Below are 13,768 nucleotides of genomic sequence, written 5' to 3'. Positions count from 1 at the left end.
TTAGTTAAACACAAAAGAAATTATAAACAGCAAATAAATCAAAAACAGCAGCGACCCCATCTCCCACCCTCCTCAGCCCACCCCAGGCAGCCCTGGAATCCCCGCACCCCAGACCAGCTCCCCCAAAGACGTCACATAAGCAGACATGCATGAAATATGAGTCACATCCAGAGAGAGAGATAACTAAGGCCAGTCCCTTGATTTATGTAACAGATAAAGACCTGATAACAGCAGCAGCCTCGTCCCGAAACTCAAAATTTCAAGTGAACAGAAGAACATTCAAACAGGCTGTGCTTCAACGTACTGAAGGCTTTTTAAAGAATGAAGTTATTTTAAAAAGTCTGTGATTCAATTCATGGAAAGGGTAGTTAATTCCTTGAGCTCAGAGAAAACAAAGGAAACTAAAGAATGAGAGAAGGTTACATGAGGCGAATTCACATGGAACATAAACTGCTTCTACAGCACCCTCTCGTGGCCACATTCATTAACTGCAGACTACTCAGAGCAGAAGTGTTGTTTTTGTACCACCTTAAAAATCATACGCGAACAAAGCCGTACCACATTTAAAAAATTCTCAGGGTCTGTGGTATCATTCCACTAAATGTGAATTTAAAAAAATGTATTACACTAGCCGACATCAAATTTAGTGAATAATATCTAATTACATTTTTCAACCACGCTTCATAAACAAACATTTTTAGTATATTTAGTTTTGCTCCAGCACGTCTGGTTTTTCTGTGATTTCGACTTAACTTTTTTCATATACAATGTATTGTATACCTAATAATGTCATTTTGGAAACCAGTCATATAAAATCATATACTGAATAATTCACCCAGTACCGGAAAGCGGACCTCAGTTCTGTATACTGTACAAAGGTCAGCGTCAGTGGACCTGCAGCAGCATACCTGTAAGTTTACCTGTAAATTGCAAGCTGCCTGTAAAGCCTGCTGACTGGTTTGTACAAAGAATTAGTCTATGACAGGTTACTGGTCATTTTATATGACTTCACTATAACATTTTTCAACTATGGTCTACACAGTTTTTTTGACCACTTTTCAAAATTGTCAAAAAGGTATTGTGGTTTTGGATCGTAGAGACATGACTGCTGCTGTGGGTCTGAGCAGAATGCGGCGCACACCTTGAAATCAGTTTTAGGTTGGATATTCGACGGATATTCAGATCCACACTCCCCAGACTTAGCGGCGGGGCATCACTCACGCTAGCCGGCATAAGGCGGTCGAAAGACGGCCAGATCAATTCACAGCCTCGGTGGCGCTAGCGCACCGCTGACTTAGGGACCGTCAACGAATTACTGTCAGAATAATAAAATACTGATTGCTTGCAATAACATTAATGCAATGGGACCCAGTAACTCCAAAATGAGTGCATATTCTGCAACTACCTGACATGCACAGGACACAGTGAACTTTACTCGTTTTTAACACTTTATTGCATTTTAAAGTATATCATTCTAAAAGGGAAAATTGGGTAAATAGATTTCTTTCAATAGCTCCTAGACCATTGGAGCCTGCGACCCAAAACCTAGTACCAATTGTAGTACTACCTTTGGCCTATGGGACACAGCAACTTTCATTTGATTTTAACCCTTTGTTTAATTGATATGATTTTTTTCACCCCAGGTGGGCCCACCACCCGCAAGGGGAATGTCAGGGGTTCGGTGCATTGTGGATTGGGTGGCGGCCAAGGGAGGCCCTGGCGGTCCGATCCCCGGCTGACAAAACTGGCTTTCGGGACATGGAATGTCACCTCTCTGGTGGGGAAGGAGCTTGAGCTTGTGCATGAGGTTGAGAGGTATCGACTAGATATAGTCGGGCTCACCTCAACACATAGCTTGGGTTCTGGAACCAATCTCCTGGAGAGGGGCTGGACGATCTTTTACTCTGGAGTTGCGGCGGGTGAGCGACGCCGGGCTGGGGTAGGGCTATTGGTGGCCCCACAGCTCGGTGCATTAACATCGGAGTTTACCCCGGTGAACGAGAGGGCTGTTTCCCTGCGCCTTCGGGTCGGGGATAGGTCTCTGACTGTCATCTGCGCTTATGCGCCGAATGTCAGTTCGGAGTACCCGGCCTTCTTGGATTCCCTTAGCGGTATGCTATTTGGTGTGCTGCGGGGGGATTCCATCGTTTTGCTGGGGGACTTCAACGCTCATGTGGGCAATGACAGTGTGACCTGGAAGGGGGTGATTGGGAGGAACGGCCTCCCTGATCTGAATCCGAGTGGTGTTCAGTTATTGGACTTCTGTGCAATGCATGGTTTGTCCATAACGAACACCATGTTCGAGCATAAGGGTGTCCATAAGTGGACATGGTACGAACATGCCCGGGGCTACAGGTCGATGATCGATTTTATAATCGTATCAACTGATCTGCGGCCCTCTGTCTTGGACACTCGGGTAAAGAGAGGGGCAGAGCTGTCAACTGATCACCACCTGGTGATGAGTTGGCTCAGGTGGCGGGGGAGGAAGCCGGTCAGACCTGGTAGGCCCAAGCGTATAGTGAGGGTCTGCTGGGAACGTCTGGCAGAGGCTCCTGTTCGCTGGAGCTTTAACTCGTGCCTCCGGCAGAATTCCAACTGCATGCCGGGGGAGGTAGGGGACATTGAGTCCGAATGGACACTGTTCCGGACCTCCATTGTGGAAGTGGCCGTACGGAGCTGTGGCTGCAGGGTGGTCGGTGCCTGTCGTGGCGGTAACCCCCGTACCCGATGGTGGACACCAGAGGTGAGGGGGGCCGTGAAGCTGAAGAAGGAGGCTTACCGGGAATTATTAGCCCGGGGGTCTCTGGAGGCAGCTGACGGGTACCGGCAGAAGCAAAAACCCGGGTGTGGGAGGAGTTCGGTGAGGCCATGGAAAGTGACTTTCGGTCGGCCTCAAAAAGGTTCTGGCAAACCATACGGAGTATCAGGAGGGGGAAGCAGCTCCTGGTTCCTACTATTTATAGTGGGGGGGGGGGGGCTGTTGACCTCATCTGGGGACATCATCTGGAGGTGGAAGGAATACTTTGAGGACCTTCTCAACCCTGCCTCCGATACATCTACGCATACTGCCTTTGAGACATCTGAGGGCGTAGAGCCCGAGGGTGCTGGGGGGGGCTTGCCCATCACTGAGGCTGAGGTGGCCGCGGCGGTTAAACAACTCCGTGGTGGCCGGGCCCTGGGGGTGGACGAGATCCGCCCGGAGTACCTGAAGGCTCTAGATGTTGTGGGGCTGTCGTGGCTGACACGCTTTCTCAACAGTGCGTGGAGGTCAGGGACAGTGCCGCTGGATTGGCAGACCGGGGTGGTGGTCCCCTTATTTAAGAAAGGGGACCGGAGGGTGTGTTCCAACTATAGGGGGATCACACTTCTCAGCCTCCCTGGGAAGGTCTATTCCAGGGTACTGGAGAGGAGGGTGAGATCGATAGTCGAATCTCGGATTCAGGAGGAACAATGCGGTTTTCGTCCTGGTCGTGGAACACTGGACCAGCTTTATACCCTTGCAGGGGTACTGGAGGGGGCCTGGGAGTTTGCCTATCCAGTCTACATGTGTTTTGTGGATTTGGAAAAGGCTTACGACCGGGTTCCCCGAGGTGCTCTGTGGGGGGTGCTTTGCGAGTATGGGGTCCGGGGTCCACTATTGTGGGCGATCCGGTCCCTGTACGAACGGAGCAGAAGCTTGGTCCGCATTGCCGGCAATAAGTCGGACGTGTTCCGGGTGCGTGTTGGGCTCCGCCAGGGCTGCCCTTTGTCATCGGTCCTGTTTATCATATTTATGGACAGGATTTCTAGGCGCAGCCAAGGCGTTGAGGGTGTCCAGTTTGGTGACCTCAGGATTGCCTCGCTGCTTTTTGCAGACAATGTCGTCCTGTTGGCTTCATCTGCTGGGGATCTCCAGCAGGCACTGGGGCGGTTCGCAGCCGAGTGCGAAGCGGCAGGGATGAGGATTAGCACCTCCAAGTCCGAGACCATGGTTCTCAGCCGGAAACGGGTGGTTTGCCCTCTTCGGGTTGGGGAAGACGTACTGCCTCAAGTGGAGGAGTTTAAGTATCTCGGGGTCTTGTTCACGAGTGAGGGTAGGCGGGATCGGGAGTTGGATAGACGGATCGGAGCGGCGTCTGCAGTTCTGCAGGCGCTTAACCGGTCCGTCGTGGCTAAGAAAGAACTGAGCCAAAAAGCCAAACTCTCGATCTATTGGTCCATCTTTGTCCCTACCCTCACCTATGGTCATGAACTATGGGTAATGACCGAAAGAACGAGATCGCGAATACAAGCGGCCGAAATGAGGTTTCTCCGCAGGGTGTCTGGGTTCTCCCTTAGGGATAGGGTGAGAAGTTCGGATATCCGGGAGGGCCTCGGAGTAGAACCGCTGCTTCTTCACGTCGAAAGGAGCCAGTTGAGGTGGTTTGGACATCTGGTGCGGATGCCTCCTGGGCGGCTACCCGGAGAGGTTTTCCGTGCCTGTCCTACAGGGAGGAGGCCCCGAGGCAGGCCCAGGACTCGCTGGAGGGATTATATCTCTCGGCTGGCCTGGGAACGCCTTGGTGTCCCCCCCGAGGAGCTGGTGGGGTTAGCTGGGGAGAGGGAGGCCTGGGTGCCTCTACTGAAGCTGCTACCCCCGCGACCCGAACCCTGGACAAGCGGAAGATGATGGATGGATGGATGGATGGATGGATTTTTTTCACAGAAAAGGCCTAATTTTAGAGGAAAAAAATCATATCAATTAAACAAAGGGTTAAAATCAAATGAAAGTTGCTGTGTCCTATAGGCCAAAGGTAGTACTACAATTGGTACTAGGTTTTGGGTCACAGGCTCCTACGGGCTAGAAGCTATTGACAGAAAAGGCCTAATTTTAGAGGAAAAAAATCATATCAATTAAACAAAGGGTTAAAATCAAATGAAAGTTGCTGTGTCCTATAGGCCAAAGGTAGTACTACAATTTGTACTAGGTTTTGGGTCACATGCTCCAACGGCCTAGAAGCTATTGACAGAAAAGGCCTAATTTTAGAGAAAAAAAATCATATCAAGTACACAAAGGGTTAAAATCAAATGAAAGTTGCTGTGTCCCATAGGCCTAAGGTAGTACTACAATTGGTACTAGCTTTTGGGTCGCAGGCTCCTACGGCCTAGAAGCTATTGAAAGAAATCTATTTACCCACTTTTCCCTTTTAGAATGATACTTTAAAATGCAATAAAGAGTTAAAAACGAGTAAAGTTCACTGTGTCCTGTGCATGTCAGGTACTTGCAGAATATGCACTCATTTTGGAGTTACTGGGTCCTATTGCATTAATGTTATTGCAAGCAATCAGTATTTTATTATTCTGACAGTAATTCGTTGACGGTCCCTAAGTCAGCGGTGCGCGAGCGCCTCCGAGGCTGTGGAATTGATCTGGCCGTCTTTCGACCGTCTTATGCCGGCTAGCGTGAGTGATGCCCCACCGCTAAGTCTGGAGAGTGTGGATCTGAATATCCGTCGAATATCCAACCTAAAACTGATTTCACCTCGGTCTAGGAGCTTCTCTATTATCGTATCCAGAATCCATACCACTACTCCTATAATAAATTGTATAACATTCAGTGGTGTCATGCTTCAGCCCTCGGTGTCTTCCTCCATTGATGCCAGCTCTGTAAATCCCTCGCTGATAAGCTTATCAATCAGGGCTGCCATTTCTGGGGCTTGCCATCCACCCCCTGAAACTGAGAATACAAACACATTTAGACTTTGTCCAATTTTAAACAGAAAAAGCACCAGCACGGTAAACTATGTATACACTCACCATTAAAACTATCAACACTTTTTCGCTTACGGTTGTCTTGCTTGGTCTCAGGCCCTTCACGGTACGTTGTCTCTGAAAGTAGCCGCTGGTGTGCTTAGTAGATCGCCGTTATCTACAACTGTGAGTATAAACACTTTCAGTCAATGCCTCATTTAAACAATAAAACTCATAGAGATAACTAACTATGAACAATAACTTACCACTATTCCAATCCTCTGTTTCACAGTCCTTACTCGGGCTTGACAGCATAGAAAACGCATGGACAAAATAATAGCAACGCGGTGTGCAGACACGTGACTGACAAAGACCGATGCAAGGTTTGCTACTGAAGGAAGGGATTCACAAAAATTCATGGCTGGGTATTTAAAAAAACACAGCTAGACATGGTCATGCCACCATTATGTTCAGCCGAGGGACCAAATAGTAAAAGAGATGATTGACAAACATCATCTAGGGGTGTTGATCAAGGGAGAAAACAACGATGGTGAATGGTTGAAGAAATGATGATGCTTAAGTGACGAGATATTGTTACACGATAAGAAAATGTATAAAAATTAGTGTAAAACAGTATTGGACACTCCTGCAGGGTGTCCAGTCTTGGCTGTAACCTCACTGTGGCAATAAAGGCTGAATCTGAAGATCCACACAAGCGGCTCCTGACTCCTGATTGGCGGGGAAGAAAAAAACACAACACGAGTGCATCGATACACATACCCCAATATCGATCTAAATGTAAAGTTATAAAGCGGGTTTGAGGTGCTATGCGTCTGGTCTGCTGCATGTCTACAGCGCACTGTGTACCGTGCTAATAACCGGAAGCATGAATTGGACTGGCATTTAATATGGTGATCTGAATCATAGATATATATATAGAATGACTAGATGTATTATGACGAGGTCTAGAGCGTCCGCACAGGTCGGCCATCTTACCACAGGCTGGCTTTCTGGCGGGATCATTCGAACCTGAGGTAAACGGAGGTAAGGTAAGTGACCTGCACAAACGTTAATACTCTTATCTCGCTGAAATCTTGATGGATTTACAAACTGTGTGTTTTTTTACAAACATTATTAACGTGGTTATAGTTCTGGATGCTTGAACATGTTGAAATCGCAGCTTTTCTCCTCGAAAAAAAAAACTGACTTAATCGTGCAGTTTAGTTGTGTATCACGCCTAGCTAGGCTACTAGCTATCCAGTAATTTGGGGCGAGGCAGAATTACGCTTTCTTTTCAATATAATACACACATTATAAACATGATTTAACTGAATTTACACATGATTTACTGTCTGGTTGGTTTGTTAAAACGTCTTACATTATGATTTCTACAGGAAATTGCTGACAAGATGCCAGACTTTTGTGCCGCCTATGGCTGCTGTAACCGCCGTTGTCTCGAAACGAGAACCCGAGGGATCACCTTTCACCTGTAGGATGTTACAATATTATGAATTATTTTTAGGATAATCGTTAGTTACTTAGTGGAAGTATGTACATATTACATAATAGTATTGCTAGATTGTTGTTGACACAAGGTTTAGAATATTTTGTTTAACGTACACCCATTTAAAAATCATATTCCCTCTCTCTGTCTCTCTCTCTCACTTTCTCACAAACACACATACAGACACAGGGAGAGAATGTTAACTTTTATCTATTATTTTGTCCGAATGCACCAGAATGCTCCGTTTGTATGTGAAAATGACACATTCACCAGCCGCCACTGATCATGAGTTATAGTAATGCTAACCCACTCTTATCAGGCCCAGCTGGATGAGGACCAGAACCAGCACCACTGGGACACCTTTGTTACTTCGCTAAATTTTTAATGAAAATGTAAAAAAAAAAAAAAAAACATCAAATGTCTCTAACACCTCTGTCTAAACATTGATTTTAATAAATCTTCAAAAATCTTTGAAAAGTGCCTTTATAATGTCTAAACAAACTGTTTACTACCATTTTATGTGTAAAAATATTTTTATTAACAATTTGGAAATATGGACTTTAGTTCTTTGTGCTGTGTTATAGTCATCACTGTACAGGGTGGGGATTTTAACATGCAGCGTTTCTTGATGTATATTTGTTAAGGGAAATCTTGTAGGCTTAGTCTACCTATTCTAGAACATTATTCTATTTTTTAGAACATAACATAATTATTCAAAAGTATTCAGTGTCATAACTACATATTTGATGTTTATAATAAATCAAACCGTTTGAAAATCGGTTAAAAATTGAGCACGTTATGGCTATTTAAAAATTACATGTTTTACTATCAACAAAATATTTTGGGTGAGCGAGCAGCCTGTGGTAAGATGGCCGCCATATGCGGACGTTCGACTCCGTTGGCCAGCAACGCAGACGAGACATCTAGTCATTCTATAGATATCTATGATCTGAATAAGCAGTGCTCGAAGTGGAGAAATAAAAGTGTCGCTACTGTATTGACCGTGAGAACGGCGGAGGGGGTGTTGGGAACAACAGAAGCGCCTCAACAACACTGTCGGTACTGCGCGCGGTATCCCGCCACTCTCGCGTGACGCTTATGTCTCTGAGTAGCAGAGTATTGGCAACTTGTGAGAAGTGGTGGTACGATAAAGATTAAGATATAGCAGTGCCGGTACTGCTTAATTTTTTATTACGTATATGATCTCGCATTTGCGCTTGCTACACACCGGCACACGCCTTCTCTTTGAGTTGCGTTGTAAATCTGCGGTCGATTTTCTCAAGGACCCGGATGTTTGTCGCACTAGATTGAAAATGAATTTGCGAACTGAATTTTTCGAGGTAGGATAAATGCTATTTCGAGTTATGTGTATCACACTAGATTGAAATTGAATTTGCAAACTGAATTTTTCGAGGTAGAATAAATGCTATTTCGAGTTACTGGAATTCAGATTCAAACTATTAAATTCAGATTCAGTTTTGTAATGCGGATAACTGCAGATTCAAATATACAAAATTCATATTCAATTTCTAGTGGCACAAATATCAGCCCATACATTTCTCCCGAATATCACGTAAAGCAGTGAGAACTGTTTTTCAGTTAATTTACCTGGTAAAATAAAGTTTAAATAAATGACATACATGCTGTAATAGTACACGTAAGTTAGTGCCATAGTGGTTTATTTATTGTTAGTTACAGTAATGTTTCGCGGCTTTATTTGGTTAATCGTCCAGTTTGTGAAGATGGCATTCAAGTAAGAATTGCATTGTAGTCTGTACATGACAATAAAAACTTTGAATCCGGTCCATTGTTTAATTATTTTTATTATTACTCTGTATTCGTTAATTTGTTCGTGAATAGCAAAGTTTTAGGTTGTAACATTTGTACAACTATTACGTAACTTTTTGGTGAGCAATGGCTAACAAAATGATATAAAGTACAGTGTATTACCTGATACTGTATTTTCAATAAATTAGCATTATCACCAACAAGCGCTGCTACTACAGCAAATGCGAGGCTGACACTGAAGCCTTACCTTTTGTTTCCGCTCAGAGACGTGCCGTGTCCTGGCGCGTACAATTTATATTAGGTCAGCGTTCACGGTTCGACTTCTGATATTCAGATCGAGTTCTAGGTCAAACTGGTTTGTTCGACTTTCAAGAAATTCGAGTTCTAGTGAGTTCAAGAACCGAGGTACCACTGTATAATGAATATCTTTGATGAACTCTCTAACACTATACAGTACATTAAATACCTCAACTTCACCTGTAGTGACCTTAAGCAGTGCTGAACCTCTGAAATTGAAGCATTGAAGGTTATTGATAAACATTTTGTGAATTTTACATTTTTGGTTCCAGAATTATATTTGTTCTAAAAGCCAAATGGCCATAATTTTGAGGTTACAGTCTGTCTGCAGTTCCAGTCCCACCTGCACAGGTAACACCAGCATCCTCCTTGTGGCTACAGCTCCTCTGCTCCTGAAGAGAGTGAGGACAGTCCCACAGGTGGAGCTCATCACCCCTGCAGTTCACCTCATTCAGCCAAATAGTGCCAGTTCCTCGTCCAAAGGCAGAGTTCCCATGAGCCTCCAGTGCTGTCCCACAGCCCAGCTGTCTGCAGACCACCTGGGCGTCTCTCAGGTCCCAGGAGTCGTCACAGACCGTCGCCCAGGAGCCATTATGCCACAGCTCCACTCTCCCTGAGCACTCGCTACTGCCCCCCCGCAGTCTCATGGGGGGGTGGCCTAGGGGGCAAGTAAAGACTGTGATTTATCAGCACTGCAGAAGGCAGAGGACACATGTGAGGATGACAGAGTTCAGTGAAGAGCTGGGACTGATTTCTCACTGATGTTACTGACTGATAAACATGAAACACTGGGAGGTAATAACTGAACTTACGTGAACATGGTCTGTCCTTGGCAGCAGCAGAACATCCTTTCACACAAAAAAAAAATAAGAAAGAGTTAAGGATTTTGTATGCTATTATGGAATATTTTTGTGATATCATAGTAATCATATAAACTAATAAATATGAACACAAAATGGACTAATAATGATAATGAATAAGGTAAGTTACCATCACAGGTGATCTGAGCCACTTCACCTTCATCACATTTATTGTCTCCCCAGTTAGAGGACGGGCACTGCCACAGTGTGGAGTCATGTGGGCGACATTTCAGGTAATCAAGCCAGTTCAGAGCTCCTTTCAGCCGAGACCATGAGTTAGAAACAGTCTTACTCTTTCCACAGTTGAGATGCTGACATATCAGGCTGACTGTGTTTGTGTCCATTTGATTGAAACACACATTTCCCCAGGTGCCATTGTAGAAAACCTCCAACTGCCCAGAGCAGCCTTCAGCCAGTCTGATCTCTTTATATTCTAAGAAGAGTTAGAAGGTATAACTTAAGTGAACAATTATTTATACTCAGACAGTAACACTGAAATCTTAAAAATGTTATACAACTTGCAGATGTGAAATGAAACATAAAATTGCGTTGCATAAATGTTGGTCATTATTTAACTTATCAGAAACCTTAATCTAAAGTAATACAAATAAACTATGAAAGTCAGTACTTCGGTATTTTGTTACTGCTGTCAGTCTTTAGGTTCCATAATTTCAAATTTGTTTCCCTTTATTAAGATGAAGAGCCCTGATGTAAAATATTCACACCTGAACACACAACTCCTACATCCTCTTTATGGACACAGTCATTCTGTCCCCTCGGTGCTGAAGGACAGTCCCACAGAGACGTCTCATTCCCCTCACAGTCCACCTCATCCAGCCAGATGGGTCCAGTTCCTGGTCCAAAGAAGGTGGGCACTGGGTCACGGAGAGCCGTCCCACACTGGAGCTGTCTGCACACCACCTGAGCATCCTTCAGGTCCCAGGAGTCTCCACACACTGTCCCCCAGGAGCCCTGGTGGAGCACTTCCAGCCTCCCTGCACAGCCCCCAGCATCACCCACCAGCCTGATGGACCTGTGATCTGGGGGTACAGAGAGAGGTTGTTTGTTGCTTATCTTTGATTTCATAATTGCACATCCATCCATCCATCAGTCTGTCAGTCCTGTGCTGTTTATCTATAAGACGTATTAGATTTTAAATGTGAAACGTGTTATCATTATTCTGTACTTACTGGAACACTCTATGGACACTGGTGGACCAGGCATGCAGTTAAGGCTCTGTGGATCACTACAGTTCACCAGATGAGACTCACTCCCAGAGCACTGATACCCTGTCAGACACACATCACTGTCCCCAGTCCCAGAGAGGGAGGACCTGTAAAGCCTCACTGCAGAGCCACAGCCCAGCTGCCTGCAGACCACAGAGGTCTCCCTGAAGCTCCAGGAGTCCATGAGAACTCTGCTCCAGGTCAGCTGGTAGTAAACCTCCACCTGACCCTCACAGCCACTCTCTCCAGACAGTCGTACTGTCCCATTGAGAGCTGAGAGAGATTTAGACCCTGTGGATACATCAGTCACTGTCAATGTTTGTCAGATGTGCATATTAGAAACATCTTTGACTACACTGCATTCAATTAGTTATTACACAAACTGCTGGAGTTTTGGCTGCAGATCTGAATATTTCTAATATTGCCATTAAAATGTTTATATAAAACATTTTTAGTCTGCAAGAGCCCCACATTTCTCAGTGATTTAAGTAGCATAGAAGTTTGTTGAATTATTTTATGATACCAGGCTATTCTGATTTGTATAATCATAATATACATATATACATATATAGTTCACAATTTTTTAAAAACCCAAACTACTAATCCATTGTACAGTGTCAGCTGTAGTACAGTCCTCACCCTCACAGATGAGTCCTGCATCCCGTCCATGAGAGCATGCAGCTCGACTCCATGAGGACACAGCACACTGGGAGAGGTGTGTCTCATTCCCCTGGCACTCAAACACATCAGCCCAGATACGGCCCCTCCCCTCTCCAAACCAGGCCTGTCCTGTCACTGCCACAGCGCTCCCACACTGCAGCTGCCGACAGAGGACACTGGCTGCTCTCATATCCCAGGATGCATCACACACTGTCCCCCACTCACTGAGGTACTGCAGCTCCACCCTCCCGGAGCAGGAGTCAGGGCCGCCCACCAGCCTGGAGTCTGTGTACCCTGTATACAGCATGGATGTGGAACAACAGAAAAACAAATAAGCAAATATCACCATGTAGCAGCAATTTTTTATTTCTTCCTGTGTATTAATATTATTAATATGGAGGGATTTGAAGAGTATAATTAGTAGCATTCAATAATATTAGCAAATTGTTTAGTATGTATATGCTAGTAAACCATTTCCCAGCACGGTAAATTAACTTACAGAAGCACTTCAGTCCCACGTCAGTCTCATGGTTGCAGTTCTGTTCCTCTGTGGATGATCTCAAACACTGACCAAAATCAGATTCATCCCCTTTGCAGTTAATCTTCTTTGACCACACCTGCCCGCCCCCCTTCCCAAATGCAGCCCCCCTGGGCTCCTCCACAGGGATCCCACAGCCCAGCTGCCGACATATGACCTTTGCATCCTGAAGGTCAAAATCAGGATCACACACTGTGTACCATGAGCCTCCATGTTTAAATTCCAGTCTCCCAGAGCATGAATGAGGTCCTCCTGTCAGCTGCATTACAACATTTCCTTAAATTAAAAGTAGACAAAGATCAAAATAAAACAGATTTATAGACACCATTGAAGTAAAAACAGCTGCATTCTTTCTTATAACCCTGTTGCAATTATAGTCTCCCCTTCATAATGATAAACATTAATCACTTTAAGGCCTAGCAGTGTTTAAAGATTCCTTCTGTTACTAGTCCCTGTGCATTTGCACATGTATTTCTTGTATTTAGTGTCCTCTAGTTACAATAATTAAAAAATAATTGTAATCAACTGTAAGTGAGCAGAGGACACAGAAAAGGAGGCACTGTAGGTGAGATTATAGTCCATTGGAAGCTCATATCCAAGTCTTGGGCGAAGTTTTCTTTTTTTTTTTTAATGCTTAAGCTACACTAATCTACAGAATACGTATGACATGGCATGCCTGCTTTTGTTCTGGCTTCCCATCAGTTACTGTAAGTTGTCAGCATGTGGTGCTGAAACCCAAGACAGTGATCTACTGACAGACAGCATGAACGGTTCACCACTAGACCAGCTCACAGAAGAACTCATCCCCATGTAGGAGGAACAGTGACAGGCAGCATCGTGAGAAGGGTGGCCTTGTGGTTTTGGCTATCTGTGATGTCGTTAAGGTTACTGATCCTGACGGAGTTGCTACATTAGAGTCAGGAGCAGGACAACGTAATCTGTATGTAACCCAATGAAAGTAAACATTTAAGGAAATTGAATGTTAAAAGACCGATATTGCATATATTAGGGTATATATATATAGATTGACATATTCTCAAAAGTAGTCAAGATCTGACTAAAAAGGTATATAAATTCATTTATTAAAGAAATGAATTTCTTTCTTTAAGAGATCGTTGGAATTCTGGGTAATGGAGTTCTACGTATATAAGGTTTACATTTAGAATGTGTTTTGAATGTATGATTT

The 13,768-nt window shown here is 44.6% G+C and overlaps 1 protein-coding gene across 6 annotated transcripts in view; it reads right to left on the bottom strand.

The window, feature by feature from the left end:
* The window catches only part of LOC111838963 (antigen WC1.1-like), a 154,644-nt gene extending 141,600 nt beyond the window's left edge, over positions 1-13,044 (bottom strand). For 3 of the 6 annotated variants that reach the window (XR_011989653.1, XR_011989654.1, XM_072710249.1), the window contains exons 1-6: positions 12,544-13,043; positions 12,024-12,338; positions 11,349-11,675; positions 10,884-11,198; positions 10,289-10,591; positions 10,111-10,146 (exon numbers count right to left, since the gene is read on the bottom strand). Coding sequence is in view for 3 of the 6 variants with exons in the window: in XM_072710249.1 (XP_072566350.1) it covers positions 10,111-10,146; positions 10,289-10,591; positions 10,884-11,198; positions 11,349-11,675; positions 12,024-12,338; positions 12,544-12,847 (1,600 nt within the window). In the remaining 3 variants the exon portion in view is untranslated. Of the gene's footprint in view, positions 1-10,110; positions 10,147-10,288; positions 10,592-10,883; positions 11,199-11,348; positions 11,676-12,023; positions 12,339-12,543 lie in introns of all 6 variants that reach the window. The other 3 variants (XR_011989652.1, XM_072710250.1, XM_072710251.1) reach the window with 3 other exon arrangements.
* Positions 13,045-13,768: the final 724 nt, after the last annotated feature.

Source organism: Paramormyrops kingsleyae, chromosome 3 (genome assembly GCF_048594095.1).
Source record: "Paramormyrops kingsleyae isolate MSU_618 chromosome 3, PKINGS_0.4, whole genome shotgun sequence".
NCBI classification, from domain to species: domain Eukaryota; kingdom Metazoa; phylum Chordata; class Actinopteri; order Osteoglossiformes; family Mormyridae; genus Paramormyrops; species Paramormyrops kingsleyae.
This window is presented reverse-complemented; position numbering and strand designations above follow the sequence as displayed.